Raw genomic sequence first — 22,052 nt, 5'->3', positions numbered from 1 at the left:
AACTGAATATCTTTTGTTCAGGGCTAGACAAACTATTTTTGAATCGGGGGATAAAGCAGGGAAATTTTTGGCTAGATACATTAAACAAAAAGAGTCCAAATCTTCGATTGCAGCAGTGATGACTGGGGATGGAAGCCAGGCAACTAAACCTAGGGAAATAAATGATGCATTCAAGAAATTTTATATAAATCTCTATACATCTGAAAACACTGCCACAGACAAAGAGATAATGTCATTTCTTAACAAATTAAATCTTCCAAAACTGAGTGTCTCACAACAGGAGGACTTAGATTTACCTATTAGCTCACAGGAGATACTGGACACAATTAAGGCCTTACCATCAGGTAAATCTCCCGGTCAGGATGGGTTTACAGCTGAATTTTTTAAATGTTACGCAGAAGACCTATTACCATTATTTGAAAATATGATTGCAGAAGCATTTGAAGCTGGCAAATTACCCCCCTCCTTAAACCAAGCTGTTGATTGTAGACTTTTATCTAAAATACTTGCAAATAGATTGGATAAAACACTTGGGTCACTTATTCATCCTGATCAAGTGGGTTTTATTAGACAGAGAAATTCTTCTGATAATGTGAGACGGCTCATAAATATTATGTGGTCAGTGCGGGACTCCAACGATCTCACTTGATGCTGAGAAAGCGTTTGATAGGCTGGAATGGAGGTATATGTTTCATACGCTTAGAACTTTTGGATTTGGGCAAACATTTCTCAGATGGATAGATATTCTTTACAAAGACCCACAGGCCGCAGTGAGAACAAATGGTCTGATTTCCTCTTATTTCACACTTCATAGAGGCACCCGGCAGGGTTCTGCATTGTCGCCAGGACTTTTCTGTCTGGCTCTTGAGCCTCTTGCAGCAGCTATCCGCATGAATCAGAATATTCAGGGAGTTAAAATTAATGAGTCTACACACAAGCTTCTTCTTTATGCGGATGATATTTTGTGGTTTGCCTCGGACCCAGTCAGATCTGTCCCAGCACTATTGGACGTTATAGACTCGTTCTCCAAAATATCAGGGTATAAAGTCAACTGGTCTAAGTCAGAAGCCCTTCCACTGACTCTATACTGCCCAAAAACTTTATTTCGGGCGGGGCAGTTTCAGTGGCCTACTGAAGGCATAAAATATCTTGGCATTTTGTTCCCTCACCAAATTGATCAAATAATCGAAAAGAATCTGGACCCACTTTTTAATAAAATTTCTTTGGATATAGATAGATGGTCACCACTATTTTTATCGCTATGGGGAAAGGTCAATGTCCTGAAGATGAACTGTATTCCGAGGTTGAATTATTTGCTTCAATGTCTTCCTATTGCGATATCCCAAAAATACTTCAAAAGGTTCGACCAAATTTGTCAAAAGTTTCTATGGAATGGTAAACGTGCAAGGATAAAATTAGAAAGGCTCCAGGTGTCAATCAATAAGGGTGGAATGGGCCTCCCTAAACTAGCCCTGTATCACTATGCCTTCTGCCTGAGACATATAGCTCAGTGGACACTGCCACCTGAGAGAGCCCCTCCCTGGCTTGAGATTGAACAGAGTTTGTTCTTCCCACTCACTCCTATAAATGTTTTGTCCAGCAACATACCCTCCAAATTAAAATCACACCCTATCATAACCAACCTTTGTAATGTGTGGAAGAAGTTTTCTAAAGCTTTTAATATCAATGTCCATCTTAATTCTGACTCTTGTATCTGGAATAATCCAAAATTACGCATTAATAAACATTCCCTCCTATGGAAAGATTGGGTGGAAAAGGGAATTGTTACACTAGCAAATTTATATGAAAGGGATAATATAAAGTCATTTGAAAGGTTGGCTGATGAATACAATTTGCCCAGAAATAATTTCTGGAAGTATCTACAAATGCGTCACCTGTTGGTTTCTGTCATAGGGAGAGGAATAGAACCTCAGCAATCAAACCTTCTCTCTCAGATTACGAAAATAATGGGGGGGGGGTCATGAGGCTGCTATCTTCTATGCAATGTTATTTCAGCAGACAGTTACCATATCTTATGCAACAATGTTAACGTGGTCGGCAGATTTGAATATTGATGTCACACGTAAAGAGTGGGATCGCATTTGTGAAAACATCAAAAGGGTTTCAAGAGACATTAAAATTAGATTAATTCAGTTTAAGATTCTTAATCGCTTTTATTGGACTCCGACCCGGCTGTTTAGGATGAAGCTGAGGGATAATGCAGATTGCTGGAAATGTTGCAGGTCGGAAGGAACTCTTTTTCATCTGCTCTGGGAATGTCCCATGATTCAGAATTATTGGTTTAAGATTCATGAGCGCATTGAAAACATTACACGGATTAGCTTGGAGTTCTGTCCGAGGTTGTATGTTCTGAATGATCCACAAATGACATCGAAATGTGAATCAGCGGACTTTATTCAGACCAGTATAATGATCGGAAAACAAATAATAATGAGAAACTGGAGGAACCCAGGTGAGCCCTCTATCCAGGAGTGGAACGCGGAGCTGGCGAAGGTTGCATCATATGAAAGACTCTCTTTCAACATCAATGACAGGGCGGGAAAATATGTGGCGAAATGGGGGAAATACGTGCAATATATTGCTACCAGATGAGAGCGTGGTGCTTATTGTGAAACATTTGATTTATGTGTTATTTTATTTTTATTATTTTATTTTATTATTTCTTTTGGTTCATTTCATTGCTATTTTTGTTTCTCATATATATCATCTCTGTTAAGATCTCATTTGTAATGTTGACTTCTGTGAAGACTATTTTGTAACAGTGGTGAATAAAAATCAATAAAATACTAATTATAAAAAAAAAAGAATCAAGACGTCTTGAGATTCACATGAAGAAGTGTTGCAACGTTCATCCACATGAAACTGTTCAGATCAGAAGATCCCTGAGATCTTCAGCAATAACTTGTTAAAATTACTTGTGACGTTTAACAGGTAAAACATTCAGAGAACATCAATGTAATGTATGATTTATGTGAAAATATGTTTCTATTACTTTGTAAAAGTAATGTTGGTTATCTGATACTCTTTCATTCTCTGGAGAGCTTAAATGCGATGTTTGCATCTGTTCTGAGTTTATATTATATTGTTGAAAGTGATATTTTGCAATATCACTCTTTAATAAAGTCACCATAACTTTATTATTTATAGAGTTGCAGTGATTATAATAAATGATACGTGCACACCTTTTTTTATTAATTTGCACTTAGTCGTGATCTTTATTCAAAAACATTAAGCTCCTCTCAACAAAAACTCTTCACCATATGACGTCAGCAACCAAGAAGATTCAGGACTATACTGACTGTCCAGGCATTTGGCAGATGCTTTTATCCAAAGCGACTTACATAGCATTACCCTATACATTTTACATAGGTATCTGCAATCCCCGGGATCCAACACACAACTTTCACTTGGATATACGTCACAATATGGAATAGCAGTGAATCGCAACTTCTGTCTCATGGCGACTTTAACTTTAGGTCTCCACACCTAAATTTCTCATCTAGATCCGTCTGAACTGGTGTAAGATGATTGTCACTTCTTGAATGTGCTGCTTACAACAGTACACATTGTCTTATTGAAACATATGACCAAAGTAAAACATTTTAAAATAGTAAACCATAGAGATGAGCGGGTAAAATTGTGTAATTTCTGTTTTAGATGATTTGATGCTGATTTTACATGCACTGAGCACTGTTATTTTCCACAGTCATATTATACTTAAACAGTATTAAGTATTCATAGAAACATTTCAATATGTGGGTATATTAGTAATATGATCTGAAACCACATTTATCCAAAGATGATTGTATGTGAATGAATTATGCGGATGATGTAATGTTACAATCCGTATGCCTGCTCACTCATAAATCCACTTAATACGCATGTTTAAGAGCACTTTTGAATATTATACAGAAATATAAAATCCAGTCTGTGAGACCTAGAAGCCTGATGCCGAAAGTTTAATAATGTTCAGAGGATGATGCACAGAAAACCACTGACCAGTGTACCTGAGTTGTAACATTGTATACAGATCTTTTAAAAAATGAGGTAATAATGAGCCAACCACGATTAAAAATGCATCGTGTTGCCCGGGATCTATTGGTGGCGGAAGAATAGCAAATGGTTATTAAAATAAGAGATAACATTGGTTTAACGAGGAAACCCCCTTTCAAGTTTCACTATAACTATGGGCCGGAAAACACTGTATTTTCAGATGCTTTGGGAAGATCTCACTTTCTTTGGCTCGTACAATTAAAGTGAACTCATTGACACCTGAACCTTCTTTGCTGAGCAATTTTTTGAAACTACAAGATCAATTTCCACTTCAGTAACTGAACAACTGTTGTCAAGCAGAGGCCGCGTCTCCCTCAAGGGGGCGCAAGAGCCCCGCGCGTCACAGAAAACAGCAGCACGTGAAGAAACAGAGGGGATTTTAGGGATGAGTGAGGAAGTAAAGCTCTCGTTGACTTTCTTAAATCGACAGGGTTATACCTCAACATATAGAATTTGTATTATTTTTTTCTTATATATATACATATATATATATATATTTATTTATTTATTTATTATTATCTCTCACTGAAGTACTAAAGAATTGATTTACACACTCCGGTACAGTAGGTGGCGGTATGCACTTGAATAAGCTGGCCATAAAATGTAAAGAAGAAGAAGAACAGTAGCTCACAGTGTCAACAGCAGTAAGTGTTGTTCGTGTTTTCATCATTTATATGAAGAGCAGAAGACATCAGTGAAGCTGCTGGACTGTGAGATGGAGCTGAAAACACAAATCAAAGAAGAACAAACAGATGAAGATGATGTGATTTATTCAGGTGTGTCTCTTCTCTTCGTGTTTAACTGGTGATGACATAAAGACATGAACACTATTGTAACAGATACAGAAGTGTTCAGTGCAGGGATGCCGTCTTTGGCTTGTGGTTGGAGTGATATTTGTCGTCCTGGATCGGGTGGGGTTTGCTTGCTTTCATTGTTTATTTTCTATAATGTGACACTGGACCACAAAACCAGTCATAACTGGCAATAGCCAACAAAACATCGAATTGAACAAAATAATCGATTTTGCTTTTATTCCAAAAATCATAAGGATATTGAGCACAGATCATGTTCCACATATTAAGCAAATGTCCAACTGTAAATATTTAAAAAGTTTATTTTATGTGTGGATGCCGATAAAATGGTCAGAAACACGCCCACAAACTTCACTCTTTAGAAACCACTCTTATCAAGTTTGGTGTATATATGTAAAGCTTAAATGTCTACTTTTGGGTCCATCTACTCTACACAACGTCATTACAGCGTAAATCCAAAGGAGAGCTTTAATACAAACCTGTTTCGTTTTAGAAAAGGTCTGCTGCAGCGCCTCTGATTCACTTTGAAAGTGATTTTCTCAATATTTTGATTTTTCAGTAACCTCAGATTCCTGATTTTCATAGTTGTATCTCAGCCAAATATTGTCTTATTCTAACAAACCATACATCAACGGAAAGTTTATTCAGCTTTCAGATGGTTTATAATCCAGGGTAACAAATATGAACCTATTGAGGTCTTGCTTTAGGAAAATTATCCATGGTTCTTTTATAAATATCTTGCTTGGACTCAAATGGGATATTTTCATAAGGATTTACTTTGCAAAAGTTATTCGCAATTTTTTATGAATTTTGTAATTATGCATTAAAGTGACATGGAATATTTATGAAATATTCCTAATTCAATACAAATTAATTTGGTGGCAATTACAATTGGAAGTTATTAGAAAGGGAAAATCGAATAAACATTTCTCTTTATTTTAGACCTGATGAAGGTGAAGGAGGAAAGTTCTGAACTGAATGAAATTGAGGAGAAACACCATCATCTCATAACTGGAGAAGAATCTGTGAGCTGCTTGAAAACTGAGAAGAATTCTCAAACCAAAAATTCTCACATGTGCTCTCAGTGTGGAAAGATCTTCTCATGTAAATCCAATCTTAATAGGCACATGAGGATTCACACTAGAGAACGACCGTACAGATGTGAGCAGTGTGGATTGACCGTCAACCGTGAATACAACCTTAAAAGGCACATGAAGATTCACATTGGAGAAAAATCTTATAAATGTGAGCAGTGTGAAAAGATCTTCACATTTAAAACCAATCTTTATGCGCACATGAGAATTCACACTAAAGAACGACCTTACAGATGTGACCAGTGTGGATTGACCGTCAACTGTGAATACAACCTTAAAAGGCACATGAAGATTCACACTGGAGAAACATTGTATAAATGTGATCAGTGTGGAAAGATCTTCAATCGTAAAGGCCACCTCAATGAGCACATAAGAGTTCACACTGGAGAAAAACCTTACAGATGTGAGCAGTGTGGATTGACCTTCAATCGTGAATACAACCTTAATAGGCACATGAGAATTCACACTATTAAAAAAACGTATAAATGTGATCAGTGTGGAAAGATCTTCACATTTAAAACCAATCTTTATGCGCACATGAGAATTCACACTAGAGAACGACCGTACAGATGTGAGCAGTGTGGTTTGACCGTCAACCGTGAATACAACCTTAAAAGGCACATGAAGATTCACACTGGAGAAAAATCTTATAAATGTGAGCAATGTGGAAAGATCTTCAATCGTAAAGACCACCTTAAAGCGCACAGGAGAGTTCACACTGGAGAAAAACCTTACAGATGTGATCAGTGTGGAAAGAGTTTTTCGTGGGGAAAGTCTTGGAGAGATCATCTTCTCTGTCATTCTGGAGTGAGATCATTTCAGTGTGAACAGTGCAGTAAAGCATTTATTTCTGCAAATAACCTGAAGAAACACATGAAGAGTCATGCATGTGTCAAGACTCATGTCTGTTCCATCTGTGGAAAGGCCTTCTCACAAATCTCAAAACTTAAAAATCACAATAAGAAAACACACACAGGTGTGGGATCTCATATGTGCTCTGAACAGAAATCTCACCCGTGCTCATCATGTGGACAGAGTTTTAAAGAATCAAGACGTCTTGAGATTCACATGAAGAAGTGTTGCAAAGTTCATCCACATGAAACTGTTCAGATCAGAAGATCCATGAGATCTTCAGCAGTAACTTGTTAAAATTACTTGTGACGTTTTTCTTTGTTGTTCTCTGAATGTTACTTGTCAGGCAAGTTAACATTTCAGAAAAAAACTTTTGTAGGAATGTTATTTCAGCAGTGGTATTATTTGAAACGGGGCTCAAGAAATAAGGTGCTTTATGTGAAAATATTTTTGTTAAACTGTGTTTTTTGCTGCACTGTATATTGTCTGAGACTCTTTTATTCTCTGGAGGTATTAAATGCGATTTAACTCATTTTTGCTTGCATCTGTTATGAGTTAATACAATGTTGCCCCGTTTTAATAAAGTGAACAGAATCACAACATTTTGTGTTTTTGAGTTTCTTAAAGGGGTCGGCATAGTCCAGGCGAATTGCGCTTTCGTTCTGTGTTTTGGGGTAAAACGAAGCTGAGAGTAAAAGTTGAGAGACTACAGTTTTTCCGAACAATCCAACACCCCTCTGTTTCTGGTGGTTTACTGTTTGCTGCGGCGAACTAGTGAAACAAATTGTCATCTGGACCAGATTTAGTTTGAGTTTTTAGTTCACAGACGGTCGTTTTTCCAATTTCGAATGTAGTAAACTGAGCCCTTAAGCCTTTCTAACCAATATCTGTCAGAACTGCTGTGTAATGTGAATCTCGTTGCTTAAATGTGCCGCCTTTATTTAAGGACAGAACATTCAAATCTTAATCATACATTGTATATTATAGGGACAAAAACAGGTTTGTGTGATATATGTTTAATAGATGAGACGATAGATGTTTTGTTGCTATGTTCTACATATGATACAGTAAGAAGGTGTCTGAAAGAAGAACTTTATAAAGAATGTTTGGAATTTTCCGTTAATAATATTTTGTGTGAGCGCAGTATCTAAATCTATCAGGAACAGTTGATGAACATATAGATTATAGGCAAATAGTCAATTCTCTTCTCCTTCCATCACAGTAGGTGGCGGTATGCACCTATAAGATTGTTCACAATCCGCCATAAAACGAAAAGAAGAAGATGCTTTGGTTACTCTGGTAACCGCTGCGTCATCAGCCAGTCCAGCAGGTGGCGCAAACGCGTGACGTGTCCCAGAAAACAGCACGTGAAGAAAGTTGAGCTCACGGTTTCAACAGCAGTGAGTGTCGTGTTGTTTATGTTATTCATCATTTGTTTGATATTTGTGTTTTCTCTTGCTTTTGGTAACATGTTGATCATTTTCTGTTTAGTATTTCACCCAAAACATCTGTCGCCATTTTCTCACCTTCAGACTGCTTCGCATGTGTATTAAATAAATATGATTTTAGTTTAAAAGTGTTTAATCTCTGAATGTTACTCTGTGTTTGTTGTGCTGTTGTTTTCAGGATGTTTGTGGTGTTTCTCTCTGTGACGTCACTGATCAAACATCTCCAGATCTTCTGCTTTCTGTCTGTAATGAAGAGCAGAAGACATCAGTGAAGCTGCTGGACTGTGAGATGGAGCTGAAAACACAAATCAAAGAAGAACAAACAGATGAAGATGATGTGATTTATTCAGGTGTGTGTCTTCTCTTCATCTTTAACTGGTGATGACATAAAGACATGAACACTATTGTAACAGATACAGAAGTGTTCAGTGCAGGGATGCCGTCTGTTGGGTGGGTTTGTTTGCAGGGGGAGATTTTCCTCTTTTGTTTGCTTTTGCTACACAACCCCACACAGTTGTCTGTGTAGAACTGACTATTCCTTTCTGGTACTTACTAGAAAATATATTTCTATGGAGCTTTAAAGTGGAAATGTGCCACAGTAAGATGATGTCATATGAAGTGGGCATGTCTGGGAGGTTCCTTGTAAAAATGTAATATAAAAGATGATTCTCTTTCTTTTCGATAACAATATGAACTTATTCAAGTGTTCCCTTAGGAAAATGATTGATGATTTTTCTTCTACAATCATTCCATGGTCTGTTTGAATAGTTGATTCTGATTGGCTGTAAGGTGTGCATTAAAACCGTTTAATGCACGGGTAGTTCCAGTCAGTTTGATCAATGTTTGAAATTAACTGTCGAAAATACAAGTCATTTAGGGATTAAGGGAATTGAATGCACTTCGTAGAGGCACTCAGTGACGGGGTGTTCTTGGTCTCTACATCTAGCCCTGGATTGTCCCTTACATATTATAGTAAAACTTAAATAAAATGGTTCATTTTTATAGAGATGTACTTATAGAGCCTGCATGAGAGCTTGCAACCCTATCATTGCATTTCTGTACTATGTGGTGTTGGTCATAATGATTTTCTCTGTTCATTTTAGACCTGATGAAGGTGAAGGAGGAAAGTTCAGAACTGAATGAAGTGGAGGAGAATCACCATCATCTCATAACTGGAGAAGAACCTGTGAGCTGCTCGAACACTGAGAAGAATATCCCACAAAACAAATCTCAAATAACAACAGACAAAAATTCTCATATTTGCTCTCAGTGTGAAAAGATCTTCTCATGTAAATCCAATCTTAATGCACACATGAAAATTCACACTAGAGAACGGCCGTACAGATGTGAGCAGTGTGGATTGACCTTCAATCGTGAATACAACCTTAACAGGCACATGAGAATTCACACTGGAGAAAAATCTTCTAAATGTGAGCAGTGTGGAAAGATCTTTGTTCGTAAAGACAGCCTTAATGAGCACATGAGAATTCACACTGGAGAAAAGCCGTACAGATGTCATGAGTGTGCAAAGAGTTTTTCCTGGGCACCTTCATTGAGAGATCATCTTCTCTATCATTCTGGACTGAGATCATTTCAGTGTGAACAGTGCAGTAAAGCATTTATTTCTGCAAATAACCTGAAGCAACACATGAAGATTCATACAGATGTGAAGTCGTATGTCTGTTCCATCTGTGGAATGACCTTCTCAAAACTCTCCAAATTTAAAAATCACAAGAAGAAGACACACACAGGTGTAGCATCGCATATGTGCTCTGAACAGAAATCTCACCCGTGCTCATCATGTGGACAGAGTTTTCTCAAATCAAGACCTCTTGAGATTCACATGAAGAAGTGTTGCAAAGTCCATCCACATGAAACTGTTCAGATCAGAAGATCCATGAGATCTTCACCAGTAACTTGTTAAAATTACTTGTGACTTTTATCTTGTTGGACAGGTAAAACGTTCAGAGAACATTACTGTAACATTTCAGAAAAAAACCTTTGTAGGAATGTTACTTCAGCAGTGGTGGTATTGTCAACAAATAAGAGGTTTGTGCAGTTTTGGGATCTGGTGAAGTTTCTGTATACTGATGATCAAAGTGTTTTGAATAGAAACAGCTCATCTGATCCTCAGTCTGGAATTAAAGGTTCAGTCAGTAAAATCGTAGCACTGAGGTTGTGAATTGCAACCATCGGCTCACTCCACCCCTCCTTCCTCTCTTTTGAAGCACTTCTGCGGCTGACACAACACAAAGAATTCATGCAAGGGCGCCGGCGGTGTATGTAGATAGAAAAAGATCATTCTAAGGTAATAACAACATAACGCTTCACTATATAAGGTCTTTATATACCTCTGAAGACATAGTTATGAATATTATATTGCATTTCTGTCAATAGATCGTTCAAAGAACGACACACTGGACCTTTAAACTTGTCATGACACAATGAGCCATTAAAGTTTTCAAGGTTTGTGAATGTGAAAATGAGATTTATAAATAGTTTAACTTGAGGCATTCAGAAGCAAGTGCACTAGGTTTTCATACGCTTAACTCCATGCTTTTATGTGATCATGACTTGTTTAATGATGTTTTTGCTGCACTGTTGGTTGTCTGAGACAGATTAAATGCGATTAAACTGGTATTAATTTTGTCAGCTATTTTTTTAGTCTTAGATATAGTCCCACGACAAATACACTTTCGTTATCATCTTATCTAGTAATCCATGTCCTGTTTTTGTTTAGTCAAGTTTTACTTAGTCGACTAAATGTCGATGCATTTTAGTCTCATTTTAGTCAATGAAAACTTTGTCCCTTTTTATAATGGTTTAAAAATATATATATTTTGCTTAAAATTATAATCACATTGATTCTTGTCGTTTGAGAAATTTGTTTTAATATTTGATTTTAAGTATCTCTTTTACAAATAAGCACAAATCAATAGAATGTCAAAGCATGTGCATAGTTTATTCAACTTCATCTAAGAAGTATTTCCACAGAGGCTTGATAAATGCATATTCATAGACATCCAACCTCTCCCTTAAATTCTCCCTCAAACGAAATTAACACTAGATTAAACAAAAATTTTAGGGTAAAAAAAGCTTGCATCTGTTATGAGTTTATATAATGTTGTCCATATTTTAATAAAGTGAACAGAATTACAACATTTTGCCTTTTCTTAGCTTTCAGGCTTCAAGTCTTAATTTGTTATCAAGATCTGTCAGAACTGCTGTGTAATGTGAATCTCGTTGCTTCAAATGTGGCGCTTGCAACTGTCAACATTGAACATATGTTAATAGAGATGATCGGGTAACTTTCATTAAACAGGGAGAAAATATTATAAGATACAAAGAAGCATAAAGAAAAGTAAAGTCATTCATCACATGAGTAATAAGGAGCAGATCATTAATACACATTAAAGGACAGAACATTCAAATCTTAATCATACATTGTATATTATAGGGACAAAAACAGGTTTGTGTGATATATGTTTAATAGATGAGACGATAGATGTTTTGTTGCTATGTTCTACATATGATACAGTAAGAAGGTGTCTGAAAGAAGAACTTTATAAAGAATGTTTGGAATTTTCCGTTAATAATATTTTGTGTGAGCGCAGTATCTAAATCTATCAGGAACAGTTGATGAACATATAGATTATAGGCAAATAGTCAATTCTCTTCGCCTTCCATCACAGGAGGTGGCGGTATGCACCTATAAGATTGTTCGCAATCCGCCATAAAACCAAAAGAAGAAGAAGATGCTTTGGTTACTCTGGTAACCGCTGCGTCATCAGCCAGTCCAGCAGGTGGCGCAAACGCGTGACGTGTCCCAGAAAACAGCACGTGAAGAAAGTTGAGCTCACGGTTTCAACAGCAGTGAGTGTCGTGTTGTTTATGTTATTCATCATTTGTTTGATATTTGTGTTTTCTCTTGCTTTTGGTAACTTTTTTTCTGGATGCTTTAAAATCTTCAGATTATATTCATGTTTCGCGTGTAACGTTAATAACAGTACAATCATGTTTTGCAGTCTGTGAAGATGATTGTGTTGTGTTCAGATGTCCATGATGATGATGATGATGAAGGTGCAGGTGGATGTGATGTGCTGTAAGTCAGTAGGAACTGATCTGTCTATGCTGGATATTGATGATCTGATGACAGAAATCTGTCAGCTGAAGAAAGAGGTGAAGTTACTGGAGACAAAACTCAGAGAGAGAGACCAACTCAACACAAAGGTTTGGACGCATTCAACATTCATTTCATCTTTAACATCAGTGACTGTCTGTCTGACAAATATAAAGATGTGCATTGTTATATGTGTAGTAGATAGTAAATCATCAAATATCAGTTAAGTGTGGATAAGCATTTGTGTTTTCTAGGCCTTTTATTGTAGTAGTTGTCATTCACCCTAAGGTTCTGTGTGTGATTCCTATACATCCTACATTGGTCTTCATATTAGTTTAAGTGTGTTTGTTGTGATGTTGTTTTCAGGATGTTTGTGGTGTTTCTCTCTGTGACGTCACTGATCAAACATCTCCAGATCTTCTGCTTTCTGTCTGTAATGAAGAGCAGAAGACATCAGTGAAGCTGCTGGACTGTGAGATGGAGCTGAAAACACAAATCAAAGAAGAACAAACAGATGAAGATGATGTGATTTATTCAGGTGTGTGTCTTCTCTTCATCTTTAACTGGTGATGACATGAACACTATTGTAACAGACACAGAAGTGTTCAGTGCAGGGATGCCGTCTGTTGGGTGACTTTGTTTGCAGGGGGAGATTTTCCTCTTTTGTTTGCTTTTGCTACACAACCCCACACAGTTGTCTGTGTTGAACTGACTATTCCTTTCTGGTACTTACTAGAAAATATATTTCTATGGAGCTTTAAAGTGGAAATGTGCTGGAAGGTGTGCATTAAAACCGTTTAATGCAGGGTTAGTTCCAGTCAGTTTGATCAATGTTTGAAATTAACAGAAGAAATACCTGTCAAACAGGTCTAAACAAAATTACACTGTACACAAACATCAATAACAGCTTTAACTTGGCAAATGACCATGGTATAAGTGGGTTTATCCAAAGCAAGCCTTCGTAGAGGCACTTCAAGTCGGAGGACAGAAGGACAATCGTATGAGCCGTTTGTTGCTGTTACCCATTAAATTTATGTTGGCTTTCAAATTTGGCATGAAATTTATTTGGACAGAGTGAGCACGAGATTGAGCCTGTGTGAGAGTTGGCAACCCTGTCATTGCATTTCTGTACTATGTGATATTGATCATAATGATGTTCTCTGTTTATTTTAGACCTGATGGAAGTGAAGGAGGAAAGTTCAGAACTGAATGAAGTGGAGGAGAATCACCATCATCTCATAACTGGAGAAGAACCTGTGAGCTGCTCGAACACTGAGAAGAATGAAGACAAAAATTCTCACATGTGCTCTCAGTGTGGAAAGATCTTCACATATAAATCCAATCTTAATAGGCACATGAGGATTCACACTAGAGAACGACCGTACAGATGTGAGCAGTGTGGATTGACCGTCAACCGGGAATACAACCTTAAAAGGCACATGAAGATTCACACTGGAGAAAAATCTTATAAATGTGAGCAATGTGAAAAGATCTTCGTTCGTAAAGACCACCTTAAAGAGCACATGAGAGTTCACACTGGAGAAAAATCATACAAATGTGAGCAGTGTGGAAAGATCTTCAATCGTAAAGACCACCTTAATGAGCACATTAGAGTTCACACTGGAGAAAAACCTTACAGTTGTGATCAGTGTGGAAAGAGTTTTACATGGGCAACATCTTGGAGAGATCATCTTCTCTATCATTCTGGACTGAGATCATTTCAGTGTGAACAGTGCAGTAAAGCATTTATTTCTGCAAATAACCTGAAGCAACACATGAAGATTCATACAGGTGTGAAGCCTTATGTCTGTTCCGTCTGTGGAAAGGCCTTCTTACACCTCTCAAAACTTAAAAATCACAAGAAGAGAACACACACAGGTGTGGGATCTCATATGTGCTCATCATGTGGACAGAGTTTTCTCAAATCAAAACATCTTGAGATTCACATGAAAAAGTGTTGCAAAATTCATCCACATGAAACTGTTCAGATCAGAAGATCCATGAGATCTTCAGCAGTAACTTGTTAAAATTAGTTGTTTAACATTCAGAGAACATTACTGTAACATTTCAGAAAAAAACCTTTGTAGGAATCTTACTTCAGCAGTGGTGGTATTGTCAACAAATAAGAGGTTTGTGCAGTTTTGGGATCTGGTGAAGTTTCTGTATACTGATGATCAAAGTGTTTTGAATAGAAACAGCTCATCTGATCCTCAGTCTGGAATTAAAGGTTCAGTCAGTAAAATCGTAGCACTGAGGTTGTGAATTGCAACCATCGGCTCACTCCACCCCTCCTTCCTCTCTTTTGAAGCACTACTGCGGCTGACACAACACAATGAATTCATGCAAGGGCGCCGGCGGTGTATGTAGATAGAAAAAGATCATTCTAAGGTAATAACAACATAACGCTTCACTATATAAGGTCTTTATACACCTCTGAAGACATAGTTATGAATATTATATTGCATTTCTGTCAATAGATCCTCCAAAGAACGACACAATGGACCTTTAAACTTGTCATAACACAATGAGCCATTAAAGTTTTCAAGGTTTGTGAATGTGAAAATGTGATTTATAAATAGTTTAACTTGAGGCATTCAGAAGCAAGTGCACTAGATCAGGGGTTCCCAAACCTTTCAGCCCGCGACCCCCAAAATAACAGTGCCATTGACTTGAGACCCCAAATATCCTCGGAGGTGGTTAAAGTGTACAAATGTGCACACATGCTCCTATTCTACCCAAATGTGCTCAATAACAACACAAAAGAGCACAGTCTAACATTATTTTATAGTTATTTACTCATTACTCTACTTGTTATATTACTACAGATGGTCGAATTTCATAAGCCAAACTGCTTTATGTGATCATTTATTTGTATTACTTTGTAAAATGACTTGTTTTTAATGATGTTTTGCTGCACTGTTGGTTGTCTGAGACACTTTTATTTTCTGGAGAGATTAAATGCGATTTAACTCATATTTGCTCGCATCTGTTATGAGTTTACATAATGTTGTCCATATTGTAATAAAGTAAACAGATTAACAACAGAGTTTTCTCAAATCAAGACATCTTGAGATTCACATGAAGAAGTGTTTTAAAGTTCATCCACATCAGAAGATCCCTGTAAGAGATGCAGTATTATTTATATGCATGAAATTATTTCATTTTATATGATATACTTTCATGTATACATGGCATGTTTGCATATGAGCACAATAAAGATGAATCACTATGCATCACAATTTTGAGTGAATGCACTTTTGATATTTAGACTTTTATTGACAAAAATAAGCCACTTTTACGATATAGTCCAGCCGTATTTGTGACAAGATATTCGCAAAGATAGTCTGTACTTTCCAGACTTCAGAGGTATCAGTCAGCGAAGTGGTGGAGAAATGTTAAGCACTTCAATTTGATTTTCCTGTTGTGTATTCTGAATATATTCATTTGTTCACTTTAATGAGTTTTCTTTAAAAACGTAGGTTGGTATGAAGATTCTTAGTGATCGAATGCAGAGCAGCTTACAATTGTCTACGGTGACTTTCATTAAAACAAGACAAAAGTTTAAGTTCATTTCTGTTTGTCAAGCGGACACTGCGCTTCCCTCCAGACCAGCAGGTGGCGCAGACGCGTCACGTGTGTCACAGAAAACCGCAGCGCGTGAAGAAAATCAGTCCAGTTTCAGGCTTTGATTTCAGCAGCGGTTAGTTTTGTGTGTTAGCATGATGTTACCATGTTAAAATCATATCACTGTTTTAAAGAAGAATTTTTTAACTGATTTATCAGATGTTGGTGATGTTGTTTGTTGTGTTCAGATGTCCATGATGATGATGATGATGAAGGTGCAGGTGGATGTGATGTGCTGTAAGTCAGTAGGAACTGATCTGTCTATGCTGGATATTGATGATCTGATGACAGAAATCTGTCAGCTGAAGAAAGAGGTGAAGTTACTGGAGACAAAACTCAGAGAGAGAGACCAACTCAACACAAAGGTTTGGACGCATTCAACATTCATTTCATCTTTAACATAAGTGACTGTCTGACAAATATAAAGATGAGCATTGTTTTAAGTGTAGTAGATAGTAAATCATCAAATATCAGTTAAGTGTGGATAAACATTTGTGTTTGCTAGGCCTTTTATTTTAGTAGTTGTCATTCACACTAAGGTTGTGCGTGTGATTCCTATACATCCTACATTGGTCTTCATACTAGTTTAAAAGTGTTTAATCTCTGAATGTTATTGTGTGTTTGTTGTGATGTTGTTTTCAGGATGTTTGTGGTGTTTCTCTCTGTGACGTCACTGATCAAACATCTCCAGATCTTCTGCTTTCTGTCTGTAATGAAGAGCAGAAGACATCAGTGAAGCTGCTGGACTGTGAGATGGAGCTGAAAACACAAATCAAAGAAGAACAAACAGAAAGAGGCGATTTGATTTATTCATGCATGTATCTTCAACAAACGCTAACATTGTAGTTTCAGAAGAACTCTGTGCATTTTTTACTGTGTTGTAGTTTTCATAATGTGTTTTTCTGTTTTCATTCTAGACCTGGTGGAGGTGAAAACAGAAATCACAGAATCAGAGCAACAAAATGAAAAGACTGATTCGATTTATTCAGGTGTGTATCTTCCCTTCGTGTGTGATCGGTAATGACATAAATACTATTGTAATAGTTACAGAAGTGCCTAATGTGGTATTAACCATAATGATTTTCTCTGTTTATTTTAGACCTGGTGAAGGTGAAGGAGGAAAGTTCAGAACCGAATGAAATTAAGGAGGAAAATTGTGTCATGACTGGAGAAGAATCCGAGAGCTGCTTGAGGACAGAAGAGAGTGTCCCACAAAAGAAATCTCATACCTGCCCTCAGTGTGGAAAGATCTTTATATCTAAATCCAAACTTAATAGGCACATGAGAATTCACACTCAAGAACGCCCTTACAGATGTGACCAGTGTGGAAATTTCTTTCCATTTGAATCCAAACTTATTTTGCACATGAGAAGTCACACTAGAGAACGGCCGTTCAGATGTGACCAGTGTGGATTGACCTTCAGTTTTGAATACCACCTTAATAGGCACATGAAAATTCACACTGGAGAAAAGTCTTATACATGTGAGCAGTGTGGAAAGATCTTCAATCGTAAAGACCACCTTAATAGGCACACGAGAATTCACACTGGAGAAAAACCTTACAGATGTCATGAGTGTGGAAAGAGTTTTACATGGGCACCTTCATTGAGAGATCATCTTCTCTATCATTCTGGACTGAGATCATTTCAGTGTGAACAGTGCAGTAAAGCATTTATTTCTGCAAATAACCTGAAGCAACACATGAAGATTCATACAGATGTGAAGTCGTATGTCTGTTCCATCTGTGGAATGACCTTCTCACACCTCTCCAAACTTAAAAATCACAAGAAAAAAATACACACAGGTGTAGCATCGCATATGTGCTCTGAACAGAAATCTCACCACTGCTTTAAAGAATCAAGACGTCTTGAGATTCACTTGACGAAGTGTTGCACAGTTCATCCTCATGAAGATCTTCACCAGTAACTTGTAACCACTGTTACTTGTGAAGTTTGTAAAACATTCAGAGCACAATAATGTAATAATTCAGCAAAAATAAGGTTTTCTAGAAATGTTAATTCAGCTATGTTTATGATTTATCATTATTGTATAAGTGTTGAACAACCTGAGTTTTGGGATCATGTTAAGTTAAGTGAAGGTTCAAGTTACTGATGATCAAAGTGTTTTGAGAGTGCATCTGACATGTTGATTTATTGTTTTCCATAATTTACTAAAATGAACAGATTAAACGTTTTGTGTTTCCACGGTTTCTTAGGTGGAAGTCTTTAAATCTAGAGCCGAACTGGTTTGTAATGTGAGTCTCATGCTTGAATGTGCCACTTACAATTGTCAACATTGACATGAGATCAAAATAAAACATCTTAAAGTAATCAACAATTATGGTAAACGACTGTTAAGTGACATTTCACTCCAGTCCAGCACGTGAAGAGAGTTTCAACATGAAGTTTACAGTTTCAGCAGCGGTAAGTGTTGTTTTTATCGTTTTGGGGAGTAATGTGTCTTCTTTCTTTGAATTACTTTCTGCAGAAAGAAAAGATTGTTTCTCGCTTACTGTTTGTTTTTTTGCTGAACATTCTAAAATGTTTTCACTCGTTTGAGTTTCTACCCCTTCATTGAACTATTTCTGCCACCTTCTGATTTTTCTCGTGTAATATCTGATGATGTTGAAGAATACCTGACAGGTGATCTTGGACTATTCCTCCATACACAATTTCTTAAGATGTTGGTGCTTCCTTTTCAGTTCATCCTGCTCTTTCCTGTGGGGTTCAGATCAGGGAACTGATGGCTAGCAGGAACTTTGTTTCTGTGTCCTGGCCGTGGTGCCATGTATCTGAACTAGATGTCTAGAACCTTCACACATCTTTGCAAATTAGACCCTAATATACAGATTACGTCTATTTGACATCTTCATTTACATCTGCAAGACATCTCGGAGACGTCTGCTGTCAGAATAGAGACCTCTTGTAATATCATTTTATGTTTCTGATTCTCAGTGCGTGAATGTAGAAAAGTTTACAGTTGACCAGACTATCTTTAAAGGGCATGACAAAAATATAAAGTTAAACATTAAAACTATTGACCACTGTTGTTAAGCGGACGCTGCGCCAAGTCTCCAGTCCAGGAGAGGGCGCAAACGCACCACGTGACAGGACAAAAGCACGCGAAGAAAGAGTCGTTTGTATTTTTGACAGCGGGGTTTTGGGCTTTGTTTATTTTTTAATTTGTGTTTTTGTCACTTAACTTGCTGTTTTTTTAGACGATATACTATATTAATCGTGTTAAAATGGTGTTTTTCGTTGTATGAGTGTGAACATGATTGTGATGTTGTGTTCAGATGTCCATGATGATGATGATGATGAAGGTGCAGGTGGATGTGATGTGCTGTAAGTCAGTAGGAACTGATCTGTCTATGCTGGATATTGATGATCTGATGACAGAAATCTGTCAGCTGAAGAAAGAGGTGAAGTTACTGGAGAAAAGCCTTACAGATGTCATGAGTGTGGAAAGAGTTTTTCATGGGCATCTTCTTTGAGAGATCATCTTCTCTGTCATTCTGGACTGAGATCATTTCAGTGTGAACAGTGCAGTAAAGCATTTATTTTTTTAAATGACCCGAAGAGTAACATGAAAACTCATTCAGACAAACCTCACGTTTCTTCCATTTGCCAAAAATACCTTTTTTTACAACTAATGTGAGAGCATCTCATGTCCTCTGAATGTGGTAAAACTTTTACTACATCTGCCCAGTAAATAAACCCGCCACAGACTTCACATTGAGGAGAAATCTTACCTGTGCTTCTTGTGTGAACTGACATTTACAGAACTAAGACATTTGGAGATTCACAGGAAGTGTTGCAAAGTTCATCCTCAGAAAACTGAAGATCCCTGAGAGCTTCTGCAGGAACCTGTTAAACTGCTATTGTTACAAATATTGTTCTTGTTTGACATTTGATTACTTCACAACACTAGTTTTAAAGTTACTTCTGTCATCTGGAAAGGTTTTTTTTTACATAGAGGGATACTCCACCAAAAAAATAAATTCTGTCTTGAATTGTTCATGCCCATGAAATGTCTTTTTTTGGTTGAACACAAAGAGAGATATTTTGGAATAATGTTAGCAACTAACAGTTCTGAAGGACTGGGGGCACTTTTGACTGCAATTAAATAAAAAAATTGGATGTATGTGAAGTATGAAAGTATTTCATTAAATCACATCGAAAGTGTTTTAAAATGATGGATGAGGTTATTTTAAAGTCCTCTGTTATGTCAATTTAGTTTAAACCATATTGACACCAGTCAAAACTCATCTAGTAAAATTTATTGACTACACTAAATGTGCCAACTAACCAAATTAAAAGAAAATATATCTATAAGAATGAGTTTATCTTCATGATGCAAACAAAAATGAATCCATGATGCAGAATATAAGCCGATTCTCCTTTGTACTGAAATATTCACAGAACATTTTCCCAAAAAGCCCTTAAAAATGAAATTTGGTCATTCTGAACTGAAGTGTTTGGCCATAGTTAGTTACATAAACACACAGTGACCATAAAACAAACCTGATGGCAGATAGAATAGAGATAATGTTGAATTAATGTTAAATGGTTATTCCCAACATGTATGCAACATTAAATCAATGATCAATTAATAGGATCGTACTATATTCTTTTCACAAATATCAGCACACATCAAGGATATCTGAAACCAAATATAAACCAGCGAATATCTGTAAATGTCGAATGTCTGGTGATATCATGAACTCAGTCTGTAACAGTGACTTTGTTTAAAATTTAATTCTCACGTTCAGTCGTTTCCAAAACCACAAACGCAAAGATATCCATGAAAGCCATAAAACTAAATATCTACTGACATAACACAAAGCAAAGGCTGCTCCTTTTTCACAACAACTTCACTCAAAGGAAAACTTTCACACTCTGAATCACATTTCATTCAAATTGACTGATGAGTTTGATAGCGTCAAGGTTTCGCTCTTGCAGGAAAATCGCCAAAAGAGAGAGTTCGGCTGGTGGCATCAGAATCGGGCTCCGCTCTTGGTTCTGATATTTCTGAAGTCTCAGATTTTAGAGGGACTTTGAGTCTCAGAGGGTCGGCGCTTGTCAGACGTTCAGTCAGTGGAAAAGAGATCTCCAGCGGAGGGGAGCGGGGCGAGACCACCTGTCACATTAGGTAGCAGAGAGAGGTCTGGAAGACTTTGGATGTGGGATTTAAGTTCCTTGCGCACTTGTGTGACCCGAGCGAGTTTCTGCTTGAATTCCTGCAATAAAAATCAAACAATGAACTCATGAATCAATCGTTCAACATGTTCCCGATGCTTTCAAGACTCTCCTACCTCCAGTTTCTTCTCCCTCTCGCTGAGCGCTTCTTTCTGGCTTTGGATGTATTCTGTTAGCATACGGGCTAGCTGACGTCGGTCTTCTAACTCGGCCGCCAGGCGTCCGTTATACTCGGCCAGCAGGAGACACGCCTCATCTACCGTCTTTGAGAGTTTGTCTGCTGCCTGCTTATCTGCCAAATGAAGGAAAGTTTAGTTGACCTTCGGTCTATTCTAGTGTTCAAATACCCACCCATCTGAAAGTCGCTGTGGATAAAAGCTCGTTTTCATTAAGGTCATTTTGGCTGAAATCAAATCGCAAAATGAAATAAACATCAACAGAACCAGAATGAATAAGAGCCTTATGTGTGTCCATGTGGACCTCTGATCAAGATCTGCACTTTATCAGGACGCTTACATGGAACCGGTTTAGAACAAGTTCTTTGATTCTCAACCCTACCTGTGATCTTCTCGAGAAGAGAGACGTCCTGCACTTCCTGCGGCAGGGAGGCGATCTTCTGTCTCACGGCTGCATCGCCGGATGCAGCGTTCTCGAGATCCTGAAGGGCTTTCACCAGTTCCTCTGTCTGTAGAGTAAAATCCCTTTAATGCAACACTTATCTGATGCTAAAATCTGATTTATACACACAACCGTAAGGACTCTTCAGTGAAATTCAACATTTCTGATGAAATGTCCGGGACATTCGTACCAGCTGAGGAGCGGCAGCATCA

General features: G+C 37.4%; 5 protein-coding genes across 7 annotated transcripts in view; 4 read left to right on the top strand and 1 right to left on the bottom strand.

Moving 5' to 3' along the window:
* Window positions 1-4,688: 4,688 nt before the first annotated feature.
* Window positions 4,689-7,430, top strand: LOC306906799 (uncharacterized protein). Its single transcript, XM_079478458.1, has 2 exons — window positions 4,689-4,850; window positions 5,829-7,430. The coding sequence occupies exons 1-2, from the start codon at window positions 4,790-4,792 to the stop codon at window positions 7,127-7,129; spliced, it is 1,362 nt and encodes a 453-aa protein (XP_079334584.1). The 5' UTR covers window positions 4,689-4,789; the 3' UTR covers window positions 7,130-7,430.
* A 461-nt stretch (window positions 7,431-7,891) lies between these two features.
* Window positions 7,892-11,437, top strand: LOC306906640 (uncharacterized protein; the record flags this gene model as incomplete). Its single annotated transcript, XM_079478239.1, has 4 exons — window positions 7,892-7,899; window positions 8,058-8,232; window positions 8,459-8,630; window positions 9,384-11,437. 4 exons carry the CDS (start codon window positions 7,892-7,894, stop codon window positions 10,202-10,204), a joined length of 1,176 nt encoding a protein of 391 aa, XP_079334365.1. The 3' UTR covers window positions 10,205-11,437.
* A 605-nt stretch (window positions 11,438-12,042) lies between these two features.
* Window positions 12,043-15,444, top strand: LOC306906798 (uncharacterized protein). Its single transcript, XM_079478457.1, has 4 exons — window positions 12,043-12,153; window positions 12,334-12,510; window positions 12,767-12,938; window positions 13,574-15,444. The coding sequence occupies exons 2-4, from the start codon at window positions 12,334-12,336 to the stop codon at window positions 14,425-14,427; spliced, it is 1,203 nt and encodes a 400-aa protein (XP_079334583.1). The 5' UTR covers window positions 12,043-12,153; the 3' UTR covers window positions 14,428-15,444.
* Window positions 15,445-16,005: 561 nt separating this feature from the next.
* LOC306907057 (uncharacterized protein) lies at window positions 16,006-20,147 on the top strand. Of its 3 annotated transcripts, XR_013787886.1 has the most exons (6): window positions 16,006-16,100; window positions 16,213-16,389; window positions 16,667-16,820; window positions 16,942-17,013; window positions 17,124-18,447; window positions 19,320-20,147. XR_013787886.1 is itself a non-coding variant. In XM_079478884.1 (5 exons), the coding sequence occupies exons 2-5, from the start codon at window positions 16,213-16,215 to the stop codon at window positions 17,948-17,950; spliced, it is 1,230 nt and encodes a 409-aa protein (XP_079335010.1). In that variant the 5' UTR covers window positions 16,006-16,100; the 3' UTR covers window positions 17,951-19,574. The 3 variants fall into 3 exon arrangements, 2 of the variants coding, with proteins under 2 accessions (XP_079335010.1, XP_079335009.1); XM_079478884.1 differs by having other exon boundaries at window positions 17,124-19,574; XM_079478883.1 differs by having other exon boundaries at window positions 16,044-16,100; window positions 16,667-16,838; window positions 17,124-20,047.
* Window positions 19,556-22,052, bottom strand: part of rprd1b (regulation of nuclear pre-mRNA domain containing 1B) — a gene marked incomplete at its 5' end in the record, with an annotated part of 6,770 nt that continues 4,273 nt past the window's right edge. The window contains 4 exons of the mRNA XM_079478238.1: window positions 19,556-21,263; window positions 21,339-21,514; window positions 21,781-21,907; window positions 22,031-22,050. Of these exons, the coding sequence (XP_079334364.1) occupies window positions 21,114-21,263; window positions 21,339-21,514; window positions 21,781-21,907; window positions 22,031-22,050 (473 nt within the window). The 3' untranslated portion in view covers window positions 19,556-21,113. The remainder of the gene's footprint in view (window positions 21,264-21,338; window positions 21,515-21,780; window positions 21,908-22,030; window positions 22,051-22,052) is intronic.

Source organism: Barbatula barbatula, assembly GCF_947034865.1.
Source record: "Barbatula barbatula genome assembly, chromosome: 17".
Taxonomy (NCBI): domain Eukaryota; kingdom Metazoa; phylum Chordata; class Actinopteri; order Cypriniformes; family Nemacheilidae; genus Barbatula; species Barbatula barbatula.
This window is presented reverse-complemented; position numbering and strand designations above follow the sequence as displayed.

Bases quoted from the DNA above. Each gene is read 5' to 3' on its own strand.
- LOC306906799 (XM_079478458.1), top strand. From the start codon at position 4,790: ATGGAGCTGAAAACACAAATCAAAGAAGAACAAACAGATGAAGATGAT. The intron at 4,851-5,828 runs GTGTGTCTCTTC...TCTTTATTTTAG, and splicing joins AGATGATGTGATTTATTCAG to ACCTGATGAAGGTGAAGGAG.
- LOC306906798 (XM_079478457.1), top strand. From the start codon at position 12,334: ATGTCCATGATGATGATGATGATGAAGGTGCAGGTGGATGTGATGTGC. The intron at 12,511-12,766 runs GTTTGGACGCAT...TGTTGTTTTCAG, and splicing joins GAGACCAACTCAACACAAAG to GATGTTTGTGGTGTTTCTCT. The intron at 12,939-13,573 runs GTGTGTGTCTTC...TGTTTATTTTAG, and splicing joins AGATGATGTGATTTATTCAG to ACCTGATGGAAGTGAAGGAG.
- LOC306907057 (XM_079478883.1), top strand. From the start codon at position 16,213: ATGTCCATGATGATGATGATGATGAAGGTGCAGGTGGATGTGATGTGC. The intron at 16,839-16,941 runs GCATGTATCTTC...TTTTCATTCTAG, and splicing joins AGGCGATTTGATTTATTCAT to ACCTGGTGGAGGTGAAAACA. The intron at 17,014-17,123 runs GTGTGTATCTTC...TGTTTATTTTAG, and splicing joins GACTGATTCGATTTATTCAG to ACCTGGTGAAGGTGAAGGAG.